Source organism: Oncorhynchus mykiss, chromosome 3 (genome assembly GCF_057628025.1).
Source record: "Oncorhynchus mykiss isolate SJ-2025 chromosome 3, ASM5762802v1, whole genome shotgun sequence".
Classification (NCBI taxonomy): Eukaryota; Metazoa; Chordata; class Actinopteri; order Salmoniformes; family Salmonidae; genus Oncorhynchus; species Oncorhynchus mykiss.
In genome coordinates this window covers 81,466,356-81,491,368 of record NC_143024.1, presented here as the reverse complement: position 1 = coordinate 81,491,368, position 25,013 = coordinate 81,466,356, and the positions used below count along the sequence as shown (strand labels likewise).

Genomic DNA, 25,013 nt, shown 5'->3' with positions numbered 1-25,013 from the left:
CCCTGGTCGTTGTGGATCGGTTCTCTAAGTCCTGCCGTCTTATCCCGTTGCCCGGTCTCTCTACGGCCCTACAGACTGCGGAGGCTCTGTTCACCCATGTCTTCCGGCACTACGTGGTGCCCGGGGAACATCGTTTCTGATCGGGGTCCCCAGTTTACATCACGAGTGTGGAAGGCATTTATGGAACGTCTGGGGGTCTCGGTCAGCCCGACCTCGGGGTTACACCTGGAGAGTAATGGGCAGGTGGAGAGAGTGAACCAGGATGTGGGTAAGTTTCTGCGGTCGTATTGCCAGGACCGGCCGGGGGAGTGGGCGAGACACATCCCCTGGGCTGAAATGGCCCAGAACTGGGGTACTGTCACGAATATCACCGAAGGTGGCTCCCCTTCCCGTTCGGGTGGCGGTCGTCGTCGCCGGTCTACTAGCTGCTCTTTTCCCTTTTCGTTTGGTTTTGTCTTATTGTTTTCACCTGTTCCTTGTTGGGGTTTTTGGGTTGGGATTATTTAAATTCAGTTAGCCTGCCTGTGTTTGTGCGGGCTTGTTACCGTCTATGTAAGAGGTGTACTCGCTGTCCGGTATTACCAGTTGTACTTGGGTTTGGTATGTTATGCCTGTGTTCGGCGTCACCCATTGTACGTGCTCCTGTTTAGGACGTTAAAGCGTTTTTCCCCAGATACTTCTGCTCTCTGCGCCTGACTCCACACCCATCCTCTTCGCTCGTTACAATGTATGTATGTACAGTACCAGTCAAAAGTTTGGACATACCTACTCATTCAGGGTTTTTCTTTATTTGTAATATTTTCTACATTGTAGAATAATAGTGAAGACATCAAAACTATGAAATAACATGGAATCATGTAGTAACCAAAAAAGTGTTAAACAAATCAAAATATATTTTATATTTGTGATTCTTCAAAGTAGAAACCATTTGCCTTGATGACAGCTTTGCACACCTTTGGCATTCTCTCAACCAGCTTTATGAGGTAGTCACCTGGAATGCATTTCAATTAACAGGTGTGCCTTCTTCTTCAAAGTTAATTTGTGGAATCTCTTTCCTTCTTAATGCGTTTGAACCAATCAGTTGTGTTGTTTTAAGGTAGGGGTGGTATACAGAAGATTGCCCTATTTGGTAAAAGACCAAGTCCATATTACAGCAAGAACAGCTCAAATAAGCAAAGAGAAACGACAGTCCATCATTTTAAGAAATTAAGTTCAGTCAATACGGAAAATGTCAAGAACTTTGAAAGTTTCTTCAAGTGCAGTTGCAAAAAACATCAAGCCATATGATGAATCTGACTCTCATGAGGACCACTACAGGAAAGGAAGTTACCTCTGCTGCAGAGGATAAGGTCATTATAGTTACCAGCCTCAGAAATTGCACATCTCAACATCAACTCTTCAGAGACTGTGTGAATCAGGCCTTCATGGTCGAATTGCTGAAAAGAAAGCACTACTAAAGGACACCAATAATAAGAAGAGATTTTTGGTTCCAACCGTCATGTCTTTATGAGACGCGGTGTGGGTGAATGGATGATCTCCTCATGTGTATTTCCCACAATAAAGTATGGAGGAGGAGGTGTTATGGTGTGGGGGTGCTTTGCTGATGACACTGTCTGTGATTTATTTAGAATTCAAGGCACACTGAAACCAGCATGTCTACTACAGCATTCTGCAGCGATACGCCATCCCATCTGGTTTGGGCTTAGTGGGACTATCATTTGTTTTTCAACAGGACAATGACCCAACACACCTCCAGGCTGTGTAAGGGCTATTTTACCAAGAAGGAGAGTGATTGAGTGCTGTATCACATGACCTGGCCTCCACAACCCCCATATGCTCAGCATATGTGGAAACTGCTTCAAGACTGTTGGAAAAGCATTCCAAGTGAAGCTGGTTGAGAGAATGCCAAGAGTGTGCAAAGCTATCATCAAGGCAAAGGGTGGCTATTTGAAGAATCTCAAATATAAAATATATTTTGATTTGTTTAACACTTTTTTTGGTAACTACATGATTCCATATGTGTTATTTTATAGTTTTGATGTCTTATTCTACAACGTAGAAAATAGTAAAAATAAAGAAAAACCCTTGAATGAATGGCTGTTCTAAAATGTTTGACTGGTAGTGTATATGTATTTCCCCAAAAATATATGGGGGATTGGAAGTGATACAGACAATTACTGACAATGATGGGAGCTAAAATCTATCTGCAATATTAAAGCTGATCTACCCCCTAAAAAAGGTGTGCAAGGCAGTATTACATTTGTCACTGTCTGTCCATGTGTCACTGTCTATCACCTACATTTTTTATCTCACCTGTGTGCACCTACATTGTAATCTTTCATTCATAGGCTAGGTTGTAGCAACCTCATGATGGATATAGGGCAAATTCGAGAATCATGTAGTAGCCTTAACCTATCGCTGTTACATTGAACTGGATGAATGGAATATGAATGACAGTCATCCAATATGCTGTAATAGAAATAAGGCCATGCTCATGGGAAAAACAAACGTTCTCCCTCATCTTAAACAGCACCGACCACCACTGAATTCAAGTAATTGAACTGACGTGGGTAATTAGTTGTTTAATAACACCAAAAAAATAAAATAAGTTGGTTAATCGCTCAGCACTAACAATATGTTTGGAACATCTAATTTCAATAAAATCCCAGTATCGAATCGCAATACATATAGAATTGTGAGAATAGCAATACATATGGTATTGGCACCTAAGTATCATGATAATATCGTATCGCTAGGTCCCTGGCAATTCCCAGCCAAAGTGTACACCCAAGCACACAAACTCTTATCTGGTCCCATCCTGTCTTTGAACTTATCTCAGCTTCTCATTAATCCCCAGTAAATGTTTCGCCGCAGGCTACTGTCCCTGCCCTGTTTGCACTTGTCTATCTGAAAGATGTGTGTGTGTGTCTGTGCGCCCTGCACGAATGGTGTAACCTTCCTAATATGAAAGAACACTACATGGCATCACATCCATCAATCAGCATATAACAACAATAATGGGCTCCATCCCTTCATGGCGTAGGGTCAGTAGTTAATCAGTGGTATGCTATGGGCTGTTGACGGTTTGATTCTATCTGATACATGGTCCTCCTGTCACCCTTGTCTATATGGCAGCCCCACAGCACCTCTCTGATTCAGAGGGGATGGGTTAAACGCGGAAGACAGTTCAGTTGAATGCATTCAGTTGTACAACTGACTAGGTATCCCCCTTTCCTTTCCTTTACCCTCCGAAGACCCTGCAGTCTTACTCTTGTCAAACAAAAACACCTAGCACGTTTCAGAGACTGACTGCACATATCTGAAGGGTTCTGTGTGCAGCGAGCTATGAAACATGAGGAGGGAGTCCGAGCAAATGTGCAGTTAGTCCGAACACAGGAGCCCTTGTGTGGCTTGTGACTGCCCCGAGGTCCAGGAGCTATGGGCTCTGATTGTAGGGCACTGAATCTCCAAAGATTGTCACACTGGCCTGGAATGTATTTGGGAAATGTTGACGGGAGAGGTGGAATTATCTAGGCTACTGGATCTAGGAACTTCAACGTGATTCGCTTCTGTTGGGTGACAGAAATCACAGGCCGTTATAGGCTGACCACACCGCTTGCGTTGCGTGCGCGAGCGTTGTAAAATACATTTAGAAATCTATGTTATTCAATTATTGCACCCACACTGCTTGCACGCGTCAATGAGTATCTATGTTGCCAAGGGCTAAAATAGAAGTCCTTTCTATTTCTGACGCAGATCGCGCTGCAAGTCCTGCCTCTCCCATCTCCTCATTGGTTTATAGAAGCAGGTACCCACGTGCCTTCTCCTCATTGGTTATACCCATGTGGGTGATTGAAAGACGAACTGTGTTGCCGGTCGGTGTAGTAATAGTATGAAAGTTTAGATGCCAATCACCATATAAGTTCCAAGATGAAAAAGCCTGGAAGGAGGAGAGATGACTAGAAACGATTCGGTGGACCGTTTTATGTGTGGATTAATTGTCGGAGTAGAGGACCTTGTGCATTTCAGGTAAAATAACAATTCAATGTTTATATCCCAGGACAAATTAGCTAGCAACAGCAAGCTAGCTAAATAGGACAAATTAGCTAGCAAGTGCAAGCTAACTAGCTAAATTGCCATAAATGTTTAATGCTTTTCGAACCTGTTCCCAAATTAATGTAATTGGTTCAGAGTTTGTTTTGATATTTTAACCTGCATGTTGTTTGGTGTAGGGGGACAAAATAAATGTATGCATGATGGCGCATGCGTGCAGCCGGTTTGGGATCCGTGTTACGCCTCGATCATACCGATAGTGAAACACAAAATGTGATGCATCATCTGGATATGTATGCAACAAAAGTTTAACATTCAACTTTTGCTAACATTTCTGTCAAGCTGTCTACAAATACAATTTGAGCAAAGTATGATAAATCGAATGTAATCACCACACAGAGCGCACTGCAACTGCCTCTGCAAAGCAATGCTGCAAGGCAACAGCGTTCCATTGAAAGTGAATGTACTTCTAGTGTACCAAAATGCAACTGAAAAAGAAAAAGAGAGCAGCACACTCTAGGAGCTCAGATGCAATAATTGAACAACCTAATGACCAACGTTTCCACAGACAAGCTGTCTTCATCCGGGTACCAAAATACCACACTGTCGGTGTGATCGAGGCGTTAGGTCAATACACCGATCCTCTGTAAAATAATGGACATCGACTGTTCAACTCATTATGGATATTGTAAAATAGTTACTTTGCATGGCAAAAGAACTTGAAGGATTTCGATTAATAAATGTTTATATAACCTGAGGCACGAAGGTAAACTAAGTCACCGAGTAGAATGCTGGCTTTAGTGTTAATCTTAAACCCCCGCTTTCACCCCAGCCTCAGCTCCCTCCACATAAACAGAACTGTGGCTCACCAAACAATAGCAGTTGGATATAGCAGATAATTAATGCGCAATAAACTAACCAATTGCAACAACCGCTACCCAAGTCATTCAAATTCCAACGCATTCATGTGTGTCTAAAAACGTTTAGTTTGAGAAATGAACGGACCTTGTCCGTTTGGACACTCGTGGGTGAACTAGATCCCTCTGATCCGCGGGACGGAACATACATGCCATTCCTTACCTTCATAGTCTAAACTGAAGCAGAACTGGACATACACGAACAGAGACACTACCAGCCATGTGTCCATATTCACGCACGGGACACCCTTCAGCATCTTTGGAAAGTATAAGAACATTTCCATCGCATTCAAACTTTCCAAAGACCCGCCTACTGCTCCAGAAACGAGAGGATTTTCCTCCGTCCGAATGGATCCTAATCGAATCTGGCCTGAGCCTCGGCATGCGGCCCGGGCGTCACAGCTGAGTGAAGCAACACTGAACTATAGCCCCTGCAACCCATTCAAACAAATAATTAGAAAATAAAACAAAGTGACTCAGAATAGCTTACGCATTTAGGTCTAGTTGCCAGTGTTGCTGGGGAAGTAGCCTACATTCCCCAACTTGAAAGAAAACTAAAAGCCCAACCAAATAAAAGCATCTCAAACACCTAAATGATACATCAATGCTGGACATACAGTATACACAAACACACATACACCCCACTGGGCACAGACATAATTTCAACATCCATTTGGTTGAGTTGTCAACTAACGTGAATTCAACGTGAAATCAACATTTAAAAAATGCACCACGTCATTGGATTTAGGTGAAAAGAAAAATAGGAAAAAGAGGAAATTCCCTTAAGTTGGTTACATTTTGCAAATCCAATCAGTTTCCCATGTTGATTCAACATCACATTGAATTGTTTTGTTGACATGACATGGAAACAATGTTGATTCAGTTTTTGCCCAGTGGGATATGGCCTTGGCTCCCTGCCAGTTCTCTCTAGTGTTGTTAGGGGTGTCTCCACATAAAGGTGTTAAAGTGCTCCTTGTCTTCAGAGGAAACAGGAGAACGGAGTGTGAGCCAAACAGAGCTTCTGTGCAGCCGCCTCTATAATAACAATAACACCCAACCAGGCTGAACTAGGCTGTGAAGCACCCAATCAGCTCACAGAAGGCCACACCAGGCCAAAGCACCCATGTTACTCATGAGTGTGTGTTTGTGTGTGTGTGTGTGTGTGTGTGTGTGTGTGTGTGTGTGTGTGTGTGTGTGTGTGTGTGTGTGTGTGTGTGTGTGTGTGTGTGTGAATGTGTTTGTTTCTTCTACATGTACTGCAGAAATTGATGTTTTAGATTCCAGCAGTGGATCACGTCTTCTGCTGGCTCCAAGTGTCTTTCCAGACAATCATAGTACATTCATCCATAATTAGGGTATAATGACAGTATACTAACTCTACAGGTTAATCATACCCTATCACCTATTTTACTGTCTATATAAAGTGTCTTTGGAAACTATTCAGACTCTTTGATTTTTTCCACATTTTGTTACATTACAGCCTTATTCTAAAATGGATTAAATAAAAACATTTCCTCAGCAATCTACACACAATACCCCATAACGACAAAGCAAAAATATATTTTTAGACATTTTTACAAACGTATTCAAAATAAAAAGCAGATACCTTATTTACATAAGTATTCAGACCCTTTTCTATGAGACTCGAAATTGAGCTCAGGCATCCTGTTTCTACAATTGATTGGAGGACACCTGTGGTAAATTCAAATGATTGGACATGATTTAGAAAGGCACACACCTGTCTATATAAGGTCCCACAGTTGACTGTGCATGTCAGAGCAAAAACCAAGCCACGAGGTTGAAGGAATTGTCCGTAGAGCGCAGAGACAGGATTGTGTTGAGACACAGATCAAGGGAAGGGTACTAAAACATTTCTGCAGCATTGAAGGTCATCAAGAACACAGTGGCCTCCATCATTCTAAAATGGAAGAAGTTTTTCCAGAAGGACAACCATCACTGCAGCACTCCACCAAGCAGGCCTTTACGGAAGAGTGGCCAGACAGAAGCCACTCCTCAGTAAAAGGCACATGACAGCCCGCTTGGAGTTTGCCAAAAAAGCACCTAAAGACTCTCAGGCCATGAGAAACTAAATTCTCTGTTCTGATGAAACCAAGATTGAACTCTTTGGCCTGAATGCCAAGCGTCACATCTGGAGGAAACCTGGCACCATCCCTATGCTGAAGCATATTGGTGGCAGCATCATGCAGTGAGGATGTTTTTTCAGTGGCAGGGACTGGGAGACTAGTCAGGATCGAGGTAAAGATGAACTGAACAAAGTACAGAGAGATCGTTGATGAAAACCTGCTCCAGAGCGCTCAGGACCTCAGACTGGGGCGAAAGGTCACCTTCCAACAGGACAATGACCCTAAGCACACAGCCAAGACAATGCAAGAGGTGCTTCAACAAAGTACTGAGTAAAGGGTCTGAATACTTATGTAAATGTGATATTTACATCTATTTATTTTTAATAAATTACAACAGACCATATAGCAAGGGTATGACACAACATAACTTTTTACTGCTCTAATTACATTGTTTATAATAGTTTATAATTAACCAGTTTATAATAACAATAAGGCACCTCTGGGGTTTGTGGTATATGGCCAATATACCACGGCTAAGGGTTGTATCCAGGCACTCTGTGTTGCGTCGTCCCTTAGAACACCCCTTAGCCGTGATATTTTGGCCATATATTTAAATATCTTACTATATATATTTTACTGTATTTTATTTATTTTACTACAGTATATATTTCCCTAGATTACATCACACAGTGGATTCTTTAAAGAATACATTTTTAATCCTAACTCATGAGTCCTATGAAGTTATCTAAATTGCTCTTTATTTTATGAAAAATATTTACATATTACAATTCAGTTCATTAGTGTATGAGTACACTCAGTGAATTACCTTACGATACATTACAGCACACATACTGTGTAAATTATATGCATAGGTATTGATTAAATAAAATGGATTTTTTCACAGGGACAGGTTGTATGAGTGCCTGTATTTAAAATATGGAGCAATGTTGTTTGTAAAGATGTTTTGGCAATGAACTACACATGAGATGATATTTAAGAAATAAATATATCTAAGAAATACTATTGACATCTGCTTGGCCCTGTTTGCGTCAGGCAGGCTAAATGACAAGTTACCTCTAATACCTCATGATCTATGCCAAAGGTCATATACTGTATCACATTTTTACAACAGTCAGGTCAAGGCATTCAATATTAGGTGCACAAGAACAAACTATGTATTCATGAGAATAAAAAGATACAGTTTGTGCAAAAAAAATGTGGATAAGTGACATAATAGAAAGTACAAGCACACATCCACACAGATGTTCTCAAACACCTGTACTGTGTTAGTCTTATGACTCAGGTTTCTCAGGTCCAGAATCCTTCCAGCCACTGTTATCAGGCAGGTTTGGGCTCGGACCCATAAAGGATTTGGAACCATTGAGGTCCAGAATGTCTCACTTCAGCTCCAGGTACTGGGGTAAGACATTATTCCAGAACTGTTGGGATTCTTGGGGACTTTTGGCCTGTTTTCCCCCTGTGGTCCTCTGTTTGGTACGGACTGCTGGTTTGGGTTTCTCCCTCGGGGGATCTTCAATCCCTTTCCTGCTGGGGGGAGCTGCTTTAGGTGGTACGCCTTGTGAGCCTTTCTTTTTCCCTTTTGCAGATTTTATCTCTTCCTCCTCTTCTTCCTGTTCTTCCTCTTCTTCCTCTCCCTCCTCATCTTCTTCCTCCTCCTCTTCTCCTTCTTTACTATCTTTCTCTTCCTCCTCATCTTCTTCCTCCACCTCTTCTCCTTCTTTACTATCTTTCTCTTCCTCTCCCTCCTCATCTTCTTCCTCCACCTCTTCTCCTTCTTTACTATCTTTCTCTTCCTCTCCCTCCTCATCTTCTTCCTCCTCCTCTTCTCCTTCTTTACTATCTTTCTCTTCCTCTCCCTCATCTTCTTCCTCCTCTTCTTCTCCTTCCTCTTCATCTTCTTCCTCTCCCGTTTCCTCCACCTCCATCTCCCCTTTCTGTTCCCCTGCAGCTTCTTCTTCTAATTCACCATCAATTTCTTTATTTTCTTTCCATTCTTTTTCATCTCCCTTCTCCTCCCCCCTTTTTCCACCCTCCTCTCCCTCTGTGTCTTTTCCACCTACTTCCTGTCTATCTTTTTCTTCTTCCTTCTCTTCCTCCTCTTGCTTCTCCCTTTCCTCTTCTTGTTTGTTCGCTTCCTCCTCTCTCACTTCTATTTCCTCTTTCTCATCTTCCTGTTTTTCACCATCTTCCTCCTCTTCCCCTTCTCCCTCCTCCCCTTCTCCTTTATCATCTTCTTCTTCCCCCTCATCTTCTTCTTCTCCCTCCTCTTCCTCACATTTTTCATCTTCAAGTTCCTCCTCTCCACTAGCATATTCCTCCTCTTCCTCTCCTCCCTCCTCTTCCTCCTCGCCCTCTTCGACTTCACCGTTCTCCTCTTCACCTTCATTTTCATCCTCTTCTTCCTCACCCTCAACTGCTTCCTCTTCTTCTTCTCCTACATTGCCCTCACCTTCTCCACTTTCTGCTCCATTTTCCTCATCGTCATCCTCTTCTCCCTCCTCCTCACTTACACTTGCCTCCTCCTCCTCTTCTTCACTTTCACAACCTTCCTTATCCTCTCCCTCTCCTTCCTCATCTGTTCCACTCCCTCCCTCTCCTTCCTCCTCTCCTGACTCAGTAGCTTTACTTTCTTCACTCTCTGCTTCTTCTGCTTGTTCATCTTCCTCCTCTTCTGCTGATCCCTCACTCTTGCTCTCAGCCTCACTTCCTGATTCATCACCACCCTCCTCCTTGTCCTCTTTGTTTTCATCCCCAATCTCTTCATCACTGGACTCTTCTTCACTCTTATCCTCCTCTTCCCCCTCTCCACTTGTCCCAGAACCACTCTCTGCCTCCTCTCCTTCCCCATCACTCTCTTCACTTTTCTCCTCTCCCTCCTCCTCTAGGCTTGCCTCAGAATCACTCTCTTTACTCTCCTCCCCCTCTCCTGTCCCCTCAGAATCACTCTCTTTGCTCTCCTCCCCCTCTCCTGTCCCCTCAGAATCACTCTCTTTGCTCTCCTCCCCCTCTCCTGTCCCCTCAGAATCACTCTCTTTGCTCTCCTCCCCCTCTCCTGTCCCCTCAGAATCACTCTCTTTGCTCTCCTCCCCCTCTCCTGTCCCCTCAGAATCACTCTCTTTGCTCTCCTCCCCCTCTCCTGTCCCCTCAGAATCACTCTCTTTGCTCTCCTCCCCCTCTCCTGTCCCCTGAGAATCACTCTCTTTGCTCTCCTCACCCTCTCCTGTCCCCTGAGAATCACTCTCTTTGCTCTCCTCCCCCTCTCCTGTCCCCTGAGAATCACTCTCTTTGCTCTCCTCCCCCTCTCCTGTCCCCTCAGAATCACTCTCTTTGCTCTCCTCCCCCTCTCCTGTCCCCTCAGAATCACTCTCTTTGCTCTCCTCCTCCTCTCCTCTCCCCTCAGAATCACTCTCTTTGCTCTCCTCCCCCTCCGCACCCTGGCTCTCTTCACTCTTCTCTTCTCTATCCTCCTCTCCTTCTCTGCTAGCCACAGAATCACTGTCTTCTGCTTCTCCCCCTTCGTTCTGTTCACTGCTCTCATCCAGTCCCTTACTACTCCTGTCATCCTCTTCCTCCTCTTCTTCTTCCAGACCCTCACTACTCCTGTCATCCTCCTCTCCCTGTCTCTTTGTGAAATCTTCATGTTCATCATCCTCATCCTCTGACCTTTGACCTCTACTAGTGTTCTCATTGTCGTCAACCTCGGCCTGACCTCCCGACCTGTCACTAGCATCCTCTGTGGTGTCTGGGTTCTTCTCAGAACTCCTGCTCCCTGCTTCCTGATCAGAATTCCTGAGAACACTGATGCAGATGGAGGTCCTGTTTGTTTGCGCTACTGCACTGGGATCTGATGTTGAAGAGGAGGAGGCGGAAGGCTGGGTGATGGCGCTCTGTTTGGTGAACCTCTCTACCCGGCTGGACCGCCGAGGAGGGATAGAAGTGGCTGTGTCACTCTCTGACTGAAACCCCCTCACACTTGTCACCGCCTCACTCAAGACCCCCATGGCTACGCCTGCCACCCCCACGGCTGGAAGGAGAGAGGCTGCATCGCTGAGAAATCCTCCCCAGCCAGGCTCCCCCTCCTGGGATTCACCAATGGTATCTTCCCCTGGGACCTCCACTCTATCTTTGACCTGTGAGACAGCCAGTGGCTCTCTAAGCTCAGACTTCGCTGACTTCTTATCCCAAGCATTTTGAGGCATTGCATCTGATAATGACAGTGATGCGGATGGTGATTTGGCCTTTGAGGTAGGTTCTACTAAGATTGGTTGGCTGGAAACCTCTGTTGGCTTGCTTTTCAGTTTCACCGGGGTTCCATTCAACTCAGTTAATTTAGCTTTAACCTCTTCAGGTTCAGGCACATGTTTTGTTTTGATGGATGCACTTTTTGTTTCTGTGACTTTGCCTTTATCTTTAACTGCCATTTTCTTCCCCTCTGTTTTCCCTGACTCTTTGAGAGTAATAGACTCTCCAGTCTTTTGTTCATTCACCTCTTTTGTCTTCCTTTGTCCCTTTATTGGAGTGATTTTACCTTCAGATGTTTTATCTAATACCTCCTGAGGAATCCTCTTTACATTCAAAGGAGTGCTTTCAGCCACAGTTTTACTTGGAATTGGCTCCTTTTCCACAGGTTGACCTTTAACTTTGACTGTAGAGGATTTGGCCTCTTGAATGTTACTTTTCACAGGGGTGGATTTGACCTCTAATTGTTTACCTTTAACTTTGACTGGAGCGGACTTGACCCCTTGAAGTGGTTTATTTTGAACTTCAATAGTTTTAGTATCTTCCTCTGCAATTTTTGATTTCTTGTCTTTGGACTCCAAACTTTTCGTTTTGATGGGAGTGCTGGTCGCCTCGGTCTCCTTACTTCTGATCTTTACAGGGCCTTTACCTTTCATCTCTGTACCTTTATTCACCTCAGACAGCTTGCTTTGACCATGCTTTGGAGTGCTGGGTTTAGACACAGATATCTGGATCTGACTGTGTTTAGGAGTGCTAGGTTTCGATACAGATAACTTGCTTTGTTTCCTTGCAGGTGTATTTAGCTTAGCCTCTGCTTTACCTGTACTTTGAAGATTGCTCTCTAGTTTACTGGTTTTCACTTTAAGGCCAGCCTTTTCTGATGTCAAAGTGATGTTCTCCTTGCCCCTGGCTGGGGTTTGGGGGGTCTGAGGGGTCTTTAGTGGTTTGGGACTCTTTGTGGGCTTGGCCTCTGCCTTCAACAAATTCAAACTGGAACCTCTCTGGAGCTCGGTGGGAAGGGCTTCATGGGAAGGTAGCTCCTCCTTCCTGTTGGTCAGGGTTTGTTCAACCTTCCTCTCTGCCTCCTTCACAGCTCTCCAAAGAACCCTACCCTTTTTATGTCCCTGGAGAGATGAGAAAGAGACAAGGAGACAGAGAGAAAAAGAGAGGAGGTGGCAGAGAGAGAGAGAGAGAGAGAGAGAGAGAGAGAGAGAAATAAAAGAAAGAGAGAGGAGGGTAACGTTTTGCAAAGAGAGAGAATATTCAGAGAGTAGAGGAAGAAAGAGAGAGAGGAGAGTAACATTTTGCAAAGAGAGAGAATATTCAGAGGGTAAGGAAGAAAGAGAGAAGGTTTTGAAACAGGAAGAGAATACAGTAAAGAGAATATTCAGAGGGTAAGGATTTGAAACAGGAAGAGAATACAGTAAAGAGAACACAGTAAAGAGAATACAGTAAAGAGAACACAGTAAAGAGAATACAGTAAAGTGTAAAGCAGAATAAAGGAGCCAAATGTACAGTGAAATAAAGGAGAAAGGAAGACAGACATGTAGATGCCAGTCCTTCTTTCCTGTCCCTTATAGTAAATACACTAACATACCTTATCCTTGTGCTCTGCAGATGTAGTCCCAGTCTCATTGCCAGAATCTCCTCTCGATAGTGATACCTGCCTCAAAAAGAACGGGACACAAGTCTCACAACCAAACTCAACATCTCATTTAACTATGTTGAGATACGTTAATAACCTACATACAAGCTCTTACATGAAACAACTATTAGGGTTACAACACAAAAGCCAGAACCTTCCTTCCATCAGGAATATAAACAAGTGTGGGTAGTCAGCTTTCCTGCAGGCAAACATGAGCCTGTATAAGAACTGCATAACAGAATAAAAATCAGAGGCTGGTAGGAAGAACTACGACACGTGACGATGAAATTAATCTATTTGTTCTCCCCATCCCTGCTGGAAATAAATTATAATCCAAGTTAATGAGAGGGTATTGAGGTGTTATGCAAAAGCAGACCGATTCGCTCATTGCCACGGCAACCTTTATTAGAAGCCGTTCCATTCAGTCCATTAACACATCCACCTTCATCATCGGGTGCCAAACTCCTCACGTATTACACCTCAGAGAGTCTCTATGGAATGGATGAAACACGTATGCACGTACAGTATTCACACAGGCTCATAGCACACAAGACACCCTAGCGGTTCTGTGTATAGAATGAACTAAAGTGCATGGGAGAGGCAGCACAACAAAAATAAATGCCTGGTCTTCCCAGCATTGGTCTTCCCAGCATCATGTGTTTTTCTATCTGCTTTCTCTCCTCCATGTCGGGTTGTTCACACTGCTGGGTTTCACTGTGTGCTGCAACAAGAGTAGGCCGATGAAGACCACGATGAAGATGTTGAAAACGTTGTGCATGTATCAGTAAAAACAGTGTTAGGATGTGTGTAGCTAAATACTCTTCTCCTCCGAACACAGGAAACTCCCTCACAGTCTCCCTCAGCAGGAGTCATGGAAAGATGGGCGTGAAGTGTGTCGACATCCCAGTCACGTCAACACTACGGATTAGCTATGAGCCAGGAGGAGGTGTGTGTGTGTGTGTTTGTGTGTGTGTGTGTGTGTGTGTGTGTAATTACGTGTGTGTATGTTCATGAGAAGAATGGCGGCAGGGACAGCGATTAAACTCAAACCCATTTGCACTGAAGCTGCAACAGGAGATTTAAGACATGTGTTCTTGGAAAAGCAAATGAGCAGGAGACAGACGGAGAGACAGACGCAGAGACAGACGCAGAGACAGACGGAGAGACAGACGGAGAGACAGACGGAGAGACAGACGGAGAGACAGACGCAAAGACAGACGCAGAGACAGACGGAGAGACAGACGCAGAGACAGACGGAGAGACAGACGCAGAGACAGACGCAGAGACAGACGGAGGGACAGACGGAGAGACAGACAGACAGACGCAGAGACAGACGGAGAGACAGACGGAGAGACAGTTGCAGAGACAGACGCAGAGACAGACGCAGAGACAGACGCAGAGACAGACTGGAGAGACAGACGCAGAGACAAACGCAGAGACAAACGCAGAGACAGACGCAGAGACAGACGCAGAGACAGACGCAGAGACAGACGGAGAGACAGACGCAGAGACCGACGGAGAGACAGACGCAGAGACAGACGCAGAGACAGACGCAGAGACAGACGCAGAGACAGACGCAGAGACAGACAGAGAGACAGACGGAGAGACAGACGCAGAGACAGACGGAGAGACAGACGCAGAGACAGACGCAGAGACAGACGCAGAGACAGATGGAGAGAGACAGAGGGAGAGATGGATGGAGAGACAGACGGAGAGACACACTACTGCGTGGTTGAGCACGACTCCAACACCATTAAGTTTGCTGATGACAGAGACCTGGCAGTGTGGTGCCAGGACAACAACCTCTCCCTCAACAAGGCAAGACAAAGGAGATGATCGTGGACTACAGGAAAAGGAGGGCCGAACACACCCCCATTCACAAGAAATAGGCTTTGATTATGTTTTACTGGTAAATGCCAACAAAATACCTTTTGGTCAGTGTGGTGTGTGAGTGTGTGTGTAACCTTTATTTAACTAGGCAAGTCAGTTAAGAACAAATTCTTATTTACGATTACGGAAGTTACAGCTTGGTCGCAAGCATACTTCCAAAGTTGTGGCAAAATGGCTTAAGGACAACAGGGTCAAGGTATTGGAGTGGCCATCAAACCTGACTCAGTTACACCAGCTCTGTCAGGAGGAATGGGACAAAATTCACCCAACTTATTTTGGGAAGCTTGTGGAATGATACCCAAAACGTGTGACCCAAGTTAAACAATTTAAAAGCAATGCTACCAAATACTAATTGAGTGTATGCATATGCAAACGTACGTGTAAGGAAATGTAAGGTCATTTCACGTGAAGGCGCATGTGACAAGTAAAATGTGATTTGATTTGAATAAGCAGGAATCCGGAATCCTCCAACCAAGATTTCTAGAAAACCTGATATTTTTGGGGAAGTTACTGTAACTTTACAACCTAGACCAAAGTAATGAGCCATTCTGATCATAGGCCAAAGTCATGGAGCCCACATACCTGACCATAGCAAGACAGCAAACCTAATACACATACAGATCTATAACCCATACAGATCTATAATCCATACAGATCTATAACAGATACAGATCTATAACCCATACAGATCTATAACCCATACAGATATATAACAGATACAGATCTATAACACATACATATCTATGACACATACAGATCTATGACACATACAGATCTATGACACATACAGATCTATAACAGATACAGATCTATAACACATACAGATCTATAACACATACAGATCTATAACACATACAGATCTATAACAGATACAGATCTATAACACATACAGATCTATAACAGATACAGATCTATAACACATACAGATCTATAACACATACAGATCTATAACACATACAGATCTATAACACCTACAGATCTATAACACATACATATCTATAACACCTACAGATCTATAACAGATACAGATCTATAACACCTACAGATCTATAACACATTCAGATCTATAACAGATACAGATCTATAACAGATACAGATCTATAACAGATACAGATCTATAACACATACAGATCTATGACACATACAGATCTATGACACATACAGATCTATAACACATACAGATCTATAACAGATACAGATCTATAACAGATACAGATCTATAACAGATACAGATCTATAACAGATACAGATCTATAACACATACAGATCTATGACACATACAGATCTATGACACATACAGATCTATAACACATACAGATCTATAACAGATACACTGTTGTATCACTGGCCTACATTACGCACACCTGCGCCCCATCGTTACGCACACCTGCGCCTCATCGTTACGCACACCTGCGCCTCATCGTTACACACACCTGCGCCTCATCGTTACGCACACCTGCGCCTCATCATTAGGCACACCTGGACTTCATTACGTCCCCTTTATTTAGCCCTCTGTGTTCATCAGTCCTTAGGTGTTATTGATTGTCTCTCACGTTCAGTATACTTCCCATGTTTGTGCTTTTGTATCTGTTCCGTATTAAACTCACCTTCTGTACCTGCTCTCTGACTCCCGGGGTATACCTAACATTATCTGTTAGGTCCCTCAGTCGAGGACTGAATTTCAAACACAGCAAAGACCTGGGAGGTTTTTCCAATGCCTCGCTAAGGCGGGATCTGATTGGTAGATGATTTTATATTTATATAATTTTAATTTTTTTAAAAATTTTTTAAAGCAGACATTGAATATACACCCAGTCATTACAAAGATACAGGCATCCTTCCTAACTCAGTTGCCGGAGAGGAAGGAAACCACTCATGAATTTCACCATGAGGCCAATGGTGACTTTAAAACAGTTACAGAGTTTAATGGCTGTTTATTTATTTATTTTATTTTACTTTTATTTAACTAGGCAAGTCAGTTAAGAACAAACTCTTATTTTCAATGACGGCCTAGGAACAGTGGGTTAACTGCCTTGTTCAGGGGCAGAATGACAGATTTTTACCTTGTCAGCTCAGGGATTCAATCTTGCAACCTTCCAGTTACTAGTCCAACACTCTAACCACTAGGCTAACTTGTGATAGGACAAAACTGAGGATATATCAAAAACATTGTAGTTACTCTAAAATACTAACCTAAATGACAGAGTGGAAGGAAGCTTGTACAGAATAAAAATAAAAGTGGCAAAGAAATTAACTTTATGTTATGAATAGAAAGTGTTCTGTTTGGGGCAAATGCAACACAACACATCACTGAGTACCACTCTTCATATTTTCAAACATGGTGGTGGCTGCAACATGTTATGGATATGCTTGTCATCGGCAAGGACTATAAAGTTTTTTTTTAGGATAAAAAGGAATGGAATAGAGCTAAGTACAGGCAAAATCCTAGAGGAAAACCTGGTTCAGTCTGCTTTCCAACAGATACTGGGAAACAAATTCACCTTTCAGCAGGACAATAACCTGAGACACAAAGTCAAATCTGCACTGCTTACCAAGACGACATTGAATGTCCCTGAGTTGCCAAATTACAGTTTTGACTTAAATCGGCTTAAATCTATGGCAAGACTTAAAAATGGCTGTCTAGCAATGATCAACAACCAACTTGACAGAGCTTGAAGAATTTAAAAAATAATATTGTGCAAATATTGTACAATCCAGGTGTGTAAAGCTCTTAGAGATTTACCCAGAAAGACTCACAGCTGTGATCGCTGTCAACGGTGATTCTAACATTATGTCAATTAGATATTTATTTATTTCATTTTCAATACTTTTGCTAAAAGTTTTAAAAAAAAACATGTTTTCACTTTGTCATTATGGGGTATTGTGTGTAGATGGGTGATAAAATATATATTTAATCCATTTTGAATTCTGGCTGAAACAACAAAATGTGGAATAAGTCAAGGGGTATGGATACGTTCTAAAAGCACTGAAGTAAACATTATAATATTTTATAATAAATCCGCTGTACTCACCAGGTTTGACAACGTGTCCTTTTCATCCTCCATATTCTCAATGAGCATCAGGCTGTCAGGGGCTTCTGTCACTGTGTCCTCGTTCCTATCTGTAAAAACACACAGAGAACACTGGGATAGGTCATAGAATATGGGTCGCAGTTATGCCTACAGCTTGTGGCCATATAGTTTTGTGAAAAGGAAAGACAGGATTCAACTACTGTACCTGTCTGTGGTGAGGTGGGACTCCGAGAAGGGCTGGGGTGCCCCTTAGACAGCGTTTTGGGGGATTGGTTGTAATCTGTGGGCTTCTTAAAGGGGGTTTTAGGGGACAGTGTGGGGTCGGGGATGAGTTTAGGCATGGATATGAAGGACTGTGAGGGGCTACTGGATTCTTTAGATGTAGATTTTGGTGATTTTGACTGGGTGGGCTTCTTCTTCTTAGGGCTGGACTTTGAGGAGAGTGAAGGGCTGGGACGGTCTGGGAATGTGAATTGGGGTGACCGTGATGGTGTTAAAGGGGGTTTGCCTCTGGGTTTGAGTGACAGAGAGGGACTGGGGGCATTGTTTGAGGAGGGATTGGAAGACAGTGAGGAGGTGGAGGGGTCTTTCCATGGTGTTCTGGAGATGCGGATGTTCCTGGACACGGGAAGGGAGGTGTTGAAGAAGCCAGACATCAGAGGAGGAAGGTTACGGAACATCTGGCCAAACTGCTCTGGAGAACACTCCTGAAACAGACCACACAGAAAAGTAAACGCAACATGCAACAATTTCAACGATTTTACTGAGTTACAGTTCAAATAAGGAATTCAGTCAATTGAAATAAATTCATTAGGCCCTAATCTATGGATTTCACATGACTGGACAGGAGTGCGGCCATGGGTGGGTCTGGGAGGGCATAGGCCCACCCACTTAGTAATCAGACCCATCCACTGGGGAGCCAGGCCCACCCACTGGGGAGCCAGGACCTGCCAATCAGAATTAGTTTTCCCCGACAAAAGTGCTTATTACAGACCGAAATAATCCTCAGTTTCATCAGCTGTCTGGGTGGCTGGTCTCAGACGATCCAGCAGGTGAAGAAGCTTGATGTGGAGGTCCTGGGCTGGCGTGGTTACACGAGGTCTGTGGTTGTAAGGCCAGTTTGAGGTACTGCCAAATTATCTACATTTGAGGCGGCTTATGGTAGAGTGAATGTTCACTTCTCTGGCAACAGCTCTGGTGGACATTCCTTTCTTCAGCATGCCAATTGCACGCTCCCTCAAAACTTGAGACATCTGTGGCATTGTGTCGTGTGACAAAACTGCACATTTTAGAGTGGCCTTTTATTGCCCCCAGCACAAGGTGCACCTGTGTAATGAGCATGCTGTTTATTAATCAGCTTCTTGATTTGCCACACCTGTCAGGTGGAAGGATCATCTTGGCAAAAGAGAATAGCTCACTAACAGGGATGTAAACACACAGCAGACCAAGTGGGGATCAAAGGCTAAGAGAAAGTTTCAGATTTGGTCAACAAAAAATATGATTGTTAATTTGCTACGTGAGACTTATTTGATCGAATTGAAGTTTAGTAATGTTTAGATTGTTACTAAAATAAGTGGCTGAACGTGGCATCTCGGCAGCTTTGAGAAAATATATTTTATATTGGAGTTGTGCATGTTGTTCACACACATCTGCCCTTTCATTGGCTAGAATGTCCCTCCTGATCTCGCATCCACCCACCTGCCTTTACGCCTTCACGATAACGACTTCCATTGCTGGGCAGAGACCATCTCATCATTTTATACAGTTTCTCTGCAGAAATGTGACGCAACACTGCTCCCTAGTGAAGGCAACCAAACACCACAACTCTGTCACTCCTTGTAATCAACACTCCAGTTCTCCTTTCTGAAACTTTCTGATGTTGTGGCCCAGTGCTCACCCTCTCCCTGCGGCGGGCCCTAGCAGACAGGGTCCAGAGAGGAGGTGCAGTCGGTGGGTTGGACATGAGGAGGGAGGGATCCATCATGAGCAGCTCAGTGTAGGTTTCCAGAGTCTCCAGAATGGTCTCTGTGACGTCATCTTCCTCTATCACCACTTCCTCAACCTCTGGGGGTCTGGGCATAGCCAGCACCAGCATGTGAGAGCTGCCACCTGCCACCTGGACACACATGCACAGTATTAGCACGTGCAAAAACACACTCACACACACAAACCCACACAGCTTGACTCACTGACTGGACACTGTATTTGAGGAAGCGTGGGCACAGTGTTGGTCTGAACTGGTTGGTGAAGTTCTCTTCCCCCAGTCCTAGTTTACCATGGCGACCGTCCCCAAAGGTGTACAGAATCCCACTGTCTGGAGGGTGAGACATGGGCTCTCAATGGAACATGCTCAGGTTTCAAATGTCTGAATGACAACTTCTATTCAACAGTGTATACTTAGTATAATATATTAGAGTAGAATAGAAGCTTGCCTGTGATCACAGCAGTGTGGTTCTCTCCACAGGTGACGTGACTGACTCTGCCGTTCCGGAAGTGGACCAGTGCTTTGGGCAGATGTGCTTCGAACAGGAAGGTCCCGTGGCCCAGCTGACCATGCTGACCCCGCCCAAACGTGTACACATCCTCCTCTGGAACACGGAGAGGAAGCAAGAGAGAGAGAGAGATAGAGAGGTATAGAGGAAGCAAGAGAGAGAAAGAGAGAGAGAGGTATAGAGGAAGCAAGAGAGAGAGAGGTATAGAGGAAGCAAGAGAGAGAGAGAGAGAGAGAGAGAGGTATAGAGGAAGCAAGAGAGAGAGAGAGAGAGAGAGAGAGAGGTATAGAGGAAGCAAGAGAGAGAGAGAGAAGTATAGAGGAAGCAAGAGAGAGAGAGGGAGGTATAGAGGAAGCAAGAGAGAGAGAGAGAGAGAGGTATAGAGGAAGCAAGAGAGAGAGAGAGAGGTACAGAGGAAGCAAGAGAGAGAGAGAGGGGTATAGAGGAAGCAAGAGAGAGAGAGAGAGAGAGAGAGAGAGGTATAGAGGAAGCAAGAGAGAGAGAGCGAGAGAGAGAGAGGTATAGAGGAAGCAAGAGAGAGAGAGAGAGAGAGAGAGAGAGAGAGAGGTATAGAGGAAGCAAAAGAGAGAGAGAGAGAGAGAGAGAGGTATAGAGAAAGCAAGAGCGAGAGAGAGAGAGAAAGAGAGAGGTATAGAGGAAGAGAGAGAGGTATAGAGGAAGATAGAGAGGTATAGAGGAAGAGAGAGAGGTATAGAGGAAGAGAGAGAGGTATAGAGGAAGAGAGAGAGGTTTATAGGAAGAGAGAGATAGAGAGGTATAGATGAAGAGAGAGATAGAGAGTTGTAGAGGAAGAGAGAGATAGAGAGGTGTAGAGGAAGAGAGAGATAGAGAGGTGTAGAGGAAGAGAGAGATGGAGAGGTGTAGAGGAAGAGAGAGATAGAGAGGTGTAGAAGAAGAGAGAGAGAGAGAGGTGTAGAGGAAGAGAGATAGAGAGGTGTATGGGAAGAGAGCGATAGAGGTGTATGGGAAGAGAGAGATAGAGGTGTAGGGGAAGAGAGAGATAGAGAGGTATAAAGGAAGAGAGAGATAGAGAGGTATAAAGGAAGAGAGAGATAGAGAGGTATAGAGGAAGAGAGAGATAGAGAGGTATAGAGGAAGAGAGGTATAGAGGAAGATAGAGAGAGAGGTATAGAGGAGGAGAGAGATAGAGAGGTGTAGAGGAAGAGAGAGATAGAGAGATAGAGAGGTATAGAGGAAGAGAGAGATAGAGAGGTGTAGAGGAAGAGAGAGATAGAGAGGTGTCGAGGAAGAGAGAGAGAGAAGTATAGAGGAAGAGAGGAAGAGAGAGAGAGAAGTATAGAGGAAGAGAGAGAAAGGTATAAAGAAATAGAGAGAAAGAGAGAGAGGGGTATAAAGAAAGAGAGGTATAGAGAAAGAGAGAGAGAGAGCGAGAGGGAGGGAGAAAGAGAGAGAGGTATAGAGGGAGAGAGAGATAGAGAGGTATAGAGGAAGAGATAGAGAGGTATAGAGGAAGAGAGATAGAGAGGTATAGAGGAAGAGAGATAGAGAGGTGTAGAGGAAGAGAGAGAGAGAGGTGTAGAGGAAGAGATAGAGAGGTGTATGGGAAGAGAGAGATAGAGGTGTAGAGGAAGAGAGAGATAGAGGTGTAGAGGAAGAGAGAGATAGAGGTATAGAGGAAGAGAGAGATAGAGAGGTATAAAGGAAGAGAGAGATAGAGAGGTATAAAGGAAGAGAGAGATAGAGAGGTATAGAGGAAGAGAGAGAGGTATAGAGGAAGAGAGATAGAGGGGTGTAGAGGAACAGAGAGATAGAGATAGAGAGGTGTAGAGGAAGAGAGAGATAGAGAGGTATAGAGGAAGAGAGATAGAGGGGTGTAGAGGAACAGAGAGATAGAGGTGTAGAGGAAGAGAGAGATAGAGGTATAGAGGAAGAGAGAGATAGAGAGGTATAAAGGAAGAGAGAGATAGAGAGGTATAGAGGAAGAGAGAGAGGTATAGAGGAAGAGAGATAGAGGGGTGTAGAGGAACAGAGAGATAGAGATAGAGAGGTGTAGAGGAAGAGAGAGATAGAGAGGTATAGAGGAAGAGAGATAGAGGGGTGTAGAGGAACAGAGAGATAGAGAGATAGAGATAGAGGGGTGTAGAGGAACAGAGAGATAGAGATAGAGAGGTATAGAGGAAGAGAGAGATAGAGAGGTGTAGAGGAAGAGAGAGATAGAGAGGTGTAGAGGAAGAGAGAGATAGAGAGGTGTAGAGGAAGAGAGAGAGAGAAGTATAGAGGAAGAGAGGAAGAGAGAGATAGAGAAGTATAGAGGAAGAGAGAGATAGAGAGGTATAGCGAGAGATAGAGATGTGTAGAGGAAGAGAGAGATAGAGGTGTAGAGGAAGAGAGGAAGAGAGAGATAGAGAAGTATAGAGGAAGAGAGAGATAGAGAGGTATAGCGAGAGATAGAGATGTGTAGAGGAAGGGGAGACAGTCACAAACTGGAAACAGTAGACAGGCTGTTTTATTTTATTTTTTTAACAGTACTGTATTGATGAGTTAGTATTAATAGTATTTCAGAGGTATTTACTTGTGAGTGCCACTGTGTGCTCCCCTCCACAGGCCACTTGGATGACCGGATCCTGGATGCCTTCCACCTGCTGAGGGACTCTGTGATTGGCCAGCTGGTCATGGAATAGACCCAGCCTTCCGTTCCGACACTCCCCAAACGTGTAGAGGTCCCCGTCCACTGGAACAAGCCCAAACCAACCACAATAACCCAGCCGAATTACTACATGACAACAGGTTAATGGTATGCATAAGGTTTAGCTACTCAATTTAAATGTTACCTGTGACGAACGCTGAGTGGTGGTATCCACAGGACACCCAGGCCACTGACTGCCCCACCATCACCTCTCTAGGCTCTGAGGCGTAGCTCTCTGCCCCCAGACCGATCTGGCCAACCGAGTTATCACCCCACATGAACAGCCTGCCTTCCTCTGCCAACACATATACAACACAGCACACATACTGACAGAAAAGACTGGCCAACAGACAGACAGACCGACAGACACACACACACAGTAGACAGAGAGTCTGTTATCATTGTTACCTGTCAGAGCAGCTGAGGTGTTGCAGCCAGCAGCGAGCATTTTGATTGGTGCGTGGTCAGAGAAGGGATGAATCAGGTGGAAGGTGTTTGTGTCATCACAGTGTCCCAAACCAAGCTGCCCCTCCTGGTTACTGCCAGCACCATAAACCTGCCCACTCCCTGAGAAACATGGGTGAAAGCCTCATAAGTCATTGTAATGGCACATATTCATAACATGTTCTATAGTAATGTAGAGTAAAACAACTTGGTTCTTTACATGTGCACACGATTGTGTGGTCTCTTCCACATGCTGCAAACTTCACTTTTTCAGTCTTGAAAACTAAAGAAAAAAAACACGTGTTTTAACGTTACAAAACTTTTGACAAAATGTGAGTCGAACATAATCCTAGTAGATGATGGACTGACCTTTCACAGCAGTGGGCTTGTTGATGTTGACCTCTGACCCCAGCCCTAACTGACCACAGGTATTACTTCCAAACATGAACAGCCTGCTATGGCCTACAGGTAAGAGAATACATGATTATACTGTTTTTATGTATTTCTTTGTGTCTTTGAACAAGTAAATACTATACATGTCTTGATGTTAAAGGCATTTTGTTCATAACACTGTTTGACTACAAGTCCATTAATAAACTGATAATGAACCACTGATAATGATTTACCAGCATTTTATAAACAACAAACGAGCTATGTTTTATACACAGTGTCCCCAAGTCGGCCAATCATATAGGAGAGTGTAGGATACCTGTTACGACAGCAGAGTGATCACCCCCACACGAGATTTCTTCTGGATGATCATTCTTCAGCCAGAATTTACTGGGCACATTATCAGCAAACTTGCTCTTCCCAAAGGTGAAGATTGCTCCTGTTTCTGTTAGGGTAAAAAAAAAACTTTTGAGACAGAAGAGAAACTATGACATTTCATAGGAGTTTGAGGAAATATCAGGTGCTATATGTTTGTACGACATGATTTCACTACTAGGCTTTACAGCAGTAAAGCAGGTAAATCCTAATGCCAACCGGTTGTCACGTATTTAGGTCGCTGCAAGCCAGAAATAGCAACAGGTTAGCTAATGGTCCCTACCATACATTACTGTCTAGTGCTAGAATAGCAACTATTGAGCTAAATAACAGCCATATGCTTCAAAAAAGCTATTCAGACACAGGTTTCCTAACCAGGTATATCATCTTCCGTCTGCCCGGTCATCTCTCCCCTGGTGTCGGCTCACCTCACAGGTGCCTGTCACATTCCTCCGCAGAAACAATCTGCGGATTCGATTATGCAGAGAACCGGTCTATGGCACGTGACGTGACCAGTGTGAGCAACAATAGCGGAATCGGCGGATTGCCTTCAAAATAAAGGTCTCCCATTGATTCCCATTGAATCACGCCACAATTGTATTAAAGGAAAACTATATTTTGGTATTTGTTTAATTAATCCATTGTTGATATAGTCCCAAGTGTTTTGCATGTCAGTAATCAAGTTAGAAGATATCACTTTCAAAATACATATGATGAAAAATGCACCATACAGGCCAGATTTCTGTATTTTATGAATGTTCTG

The 25,013-nt window shown here is 43.9% G+C and overlaps 2 protein-coding genes across 3 annotated transcripts in view; both read right to left on the bottom strand.

Moving 5' to 3' along the window:
- LOC110504579 (sushi repeat containing protein X-linked) overlaps positions 1-5,371 on the bottom strand; it is a 38,053-nt gene extending 32,682 nt beyond the window's left edge. The window contains exon 1 of the mRNA XM_036975033.2: positions 5,134-5,371. Within this exon, the coding sequence (XP_036830928.1) occupies positions 5,134-5,254 (121 nt within the window). The 5' untranslated portion in view covers positions 5,255-5,371. The remainder of the gene's footprint in view (positions 1-5,133) is intronic.
- Positions 5,372-7,795: 2,424 nt separating this feature from the next.
- LOC110504569 (uncharacterized) lies at positions 7,796-24,769 on the bottom strand. Of its 2 annotated transcripts, XM_036965146.2 has the most exons (14): positions 24,626-24,769; positions 24,195-24,320; positions 23,855-23,947; positions 23,706-23,768; positions 23,450-23,608; positions 23,187-23,336; positions 22,928-23,086; positions 20,314-20,469; positions 20,071-20,195; positions 19,779-19,997; positions 18,087-18,588; positions 17,882-17,970; positions 12,912-12,977; positions 7,796-12,438 (listed from the first exon to the last, which is right to left on the bottom strand). In XM_036965146.2, the coding sequence occupies exons 1-14, from the start codon at positions 24,654-24,656 to the stop codon at positions 8,452-8,454; spliced, it is 5,925 nt and encodes a 1,974-aa protein (XP_036821041.2). In that variant the 5' UTR covers positions 24,657-24,769; the 3' UTR covers positions 7,796-8,451. The 2 variants fall into 2 exon arrangements, with proteins under 2 accessions (XP_036821041.2, XP_090086383.1); XM_090230257.1 differs by lacking the exons at positions 20,314-20,469; positions 22,928-23,086; positions 23,187-23,336; ... (3 more) ...; positions 24,195-24,320; positions 24,626-24,769 and having other exon boundaries at positions 12,912-12,981.
- Between the last annotated feature and the right edge of the window lie 244 nt (positions 24,770-25,013).